Here is a 3,004-nt window from a genome sequence, read left to right as displayed (position 1 = left end):
CAACCCCCCGCCCCCGGTCTCTTCCTCTTACGCTCTGTCTCTCTTACCTTCGCTTATCTCGCTCCGGCGTTTGTCTTGTTTTATCTCTCTCCACTCTACTCTGTCTCGGCCATCCCCATTTCGTATTTACCGCACACAGTGTGACCTTTACTTTACACTGCGGCAGTCCTTGCGGCAACAGCATTGCATTGCATTGCGTTTGATGTCCCGTCACCGGACAAGTTGCACACGAATCTCCCTGTGTGATCCGCTAACAGAAGTGTGTGATGTTTACTTATAAAGTGCGTGACAAAATGCATCACGCAATGCCAGAGCTATCACACAAAAGAGTTTGTGACTGTGACAACGAATCTCACAACCGGGTCACACACTCTTATGGCTGTATCACTTTTCCATGCATGACTAAGCGGTCCCGTCCTGGTCTGACATTTTTGCACCCTTCTTTCAGCGTTGAATATCACACTTTTCCATTTGTACACTGGAAATGCAAGTGTGTGAATATCACTCACCCGCAGGTGTGTGAATATCCATTCATACACTTAAAGGGGTAAACGTAAAAATTCACACCTTTATCCCTCTTAAGTGTACGAATTTATATTCACACACCTGCAGGTGAGCGACATTCACACACTTGCATTTTCAGTGTAGAGTGTGTACATGGGGATCACCTCTTGCTTCGTCTGTCTGTTCCTCCCCGACACCAAGGACGCCCTGAGCACTCCGCCGCTGCCGCTTTCCTGCCTGACAAAGTTCATATCTTTTAACGCTGTTTTCCGACCCATCACTTCTACTTATATTACAACTCCTGGCAAAGTCTTCAAAAACTTAATAATGAAAACTTTTGGGGAAGGTCTATGTTATTATGGTTCGCGCGGCAGCGTGGAGGTGAGGGTGGGGAGGGGGGGGGCTTGTTGTAGGAGTTACAAGTTCCTGTGCGGAGAGGTGTTCGGGGTAAGGTGAAAGGGAACAGGGGGAGGAGGAGGAGTCGTGAGGAGGCCAGGAGGGAGGGGCGCGGCACACGCCTCTCAACTTGCAAAGAGTGAGCATTATTCAGAACCGCGGAAGAGTGGGAAGTTACCCCGCATCGCCCGCCCTCTCTCCACCCCCACCCCCCTGCTCCTCTTCTCTCTTCCCGAACCTTGTTTCTGTCCTTTCATTACACTATCCCCTCTGCACAAGTCATGCACAGGAGCGGCTCTATCGCTGCGCTGTAGATACAAAGAAAAATACTGGTAGCATGAAAGTGAATTTATGAAGAAAATGAAATTTACGACATTCCCTCTTATATTTTGATTACGAAATGGCAGTGTGTATAGCTGCGCACTTTGCATGTATAATCCACAAATTAGCTGGCGAGGTTATGCAAAATGAGAGCACAAGTGCGCCTCATGGCTGCTTTACCCCGGGTGATGGAGGAAAGACACTGGCGTAAAAACTAGCTGAATGAAACGGCAGGTGGCGGCAGTGCTTCGTACAGCTTGTGCGTTCAGACGGGCTCTCCTCCCCCCCCCCCCTTTTCCTCACCATCCTCGCCACCTTCTGGCCCCCCCCCCCCCCCCCCCCTTTCTCCCCGACCTCCGCGTCCTTTCGTGCCCCTGCACCACCCCCAGCAGGTTTTATTAGGAAATTCCTGAGTGGTTGGAATGCCTGTTCGACTGTGTAGGACCGTGGGACTCTGGGACAGAGGGACACCCACCTCTCTCTCTCTCTCTCTCTCTCTCTCTCTCTCTCTCTCTCTCTCTCTCTCTCTGTCCCACTCTGTTGCGTAGACTCTCAGGCCGATACCCCTTTCCAAAACCTGTTAACTACTGTGAAGGAAGTTTTAAGCAGTCGCTTTCGCGAAATTTTTTGTTTCAATTTTAGTCATTTTCGCAAACGTCGCTCGTTTAGAGTCGTTTTTACGTTGCGACATTTTCGGTTACGAAGAAGTCTCATATTGAGTCATTTCGCAAAAATGATGAACCCATACGTCGCTCTATTCGGGCAAGAAAGCTCGCTCTTTGTTTTACAGTGTGACGTGTTATTTGTTTTTCCCCTTTTCTACGTTATTGTGGCCGAGGTTCTTCTTGCAATTGTAATGAAGGGGTTTATTTATTGATGGGGTGGCGCGAGGCGTGATCGACAGTTTAACCGATCGACTTCGCCGATGCATTTTGATTGCGATTGCGATTTGATGCGCCCCGCTTGGCCTGACCGTAATTGGAGGAAAGAACGCTGCTTTGTCTGCGTTTTTTTCACGTTTTACTTTATTTTGCATTTTTCTTTGTTTTATTTCATTTCCCTTCTCCGCACTCGCGTCGATTGTATTCCGTCTCGTTCCTTTTTTCTCATTTTCCGTTTTTGTTTTCTCTTTGTTTCCAGGAGAAAGAGGCGGAACTTTAGCAAGCAAGCGTCTGAGATCCTCAACGAGTATTTCTATTCACACCTCAGCAATCCGTACCCCTCGGAGGAAGCCAAGGAAGAGCTGGCGAGGAAATGCAGCATCACGGTTTCACAGGTAAATACCTCCTTGTTTTAATTTCTTTGTACTTTATTTTGTTCCGTAAAATTCTCTTTTACGGGAAAAGGCGCGCACATTTAAAGGCTGTTTCTGTTCATGGACCTCTTATTCTCCGTGCTAATTAATGAAATCTCTTTATAACAAACATGTAGTGATACCCTGTCCCAGCAAGCTAGGCCAAACCTCAATCGGATCGTCGTCGAAACAATTATGAAAACATTCTCGAAATAGCACGCGCGGTATATACTTTTTTGCTTGTAGTGTGATTCCCAAATCCAAATGGACAGTGGGACGGCGCCCTTCCTTGGATGTCTATTAAGGCCTGCTTTGGGCTCCTTGCGCGGCCCTGGCTGGCGCCCGGCGCTGCGGCCTCCCCGCGTTATAAAGAAGGCCGTGAGCCCTGCGGGCGCGGGGTGGGCGGAGGGGATATTGAAAATGAAAATCCGATAAAAATAGCAATTAAGATTGGAAGCGAGCAATTAGCCGAGGTGGCCGGGGGGAAGG

The 3,004-nt window shown here is 48.6% G+C and overlaps 1 protein-coding gene across 1 annotated transcript in view; it reads left to right on the top strand.

The window, feature by feature from the left end:
• LOC113210011 (homeobox protein extradenticle-like) overlaps positions 1-3,004 on the top strand; it is a gene marked incomplete in the record, with an annotated part of 156,880 nt that overhangs the window by 113,908 nt on the left and 39,968 nt on the right. The window contains 1 exon segment of the mRNA XM_052267304.1: positions 2,362-2,497. Coding sequence (XP_052123264.1) covers positions 2,362-2,497 — 136 coding nt within the window.

The sequence above is a fragment of the Frankliniella occidentalis genome, unplaced genomic scaffold, assembly GCF_000697945.3.
Source record: "Frankliniella occidentalis isolate FOCC.00 unplaced genomic scaffold, Focc_3.1 Scaffold50, whole genome shotgun sequence".
Classification (NCBI taxonomy): Eukaryota; Metazoa; Arthropoda; class Insecta; order Thysanoptera; family Thripidae; genus Frankliniella; species Frankliniella occidentalis.
The sequence above is the reverse complement of the archived record's forward strand: the minus strand, read 5'-3'. Positions and strand labels throughout refer to the sequence as shown.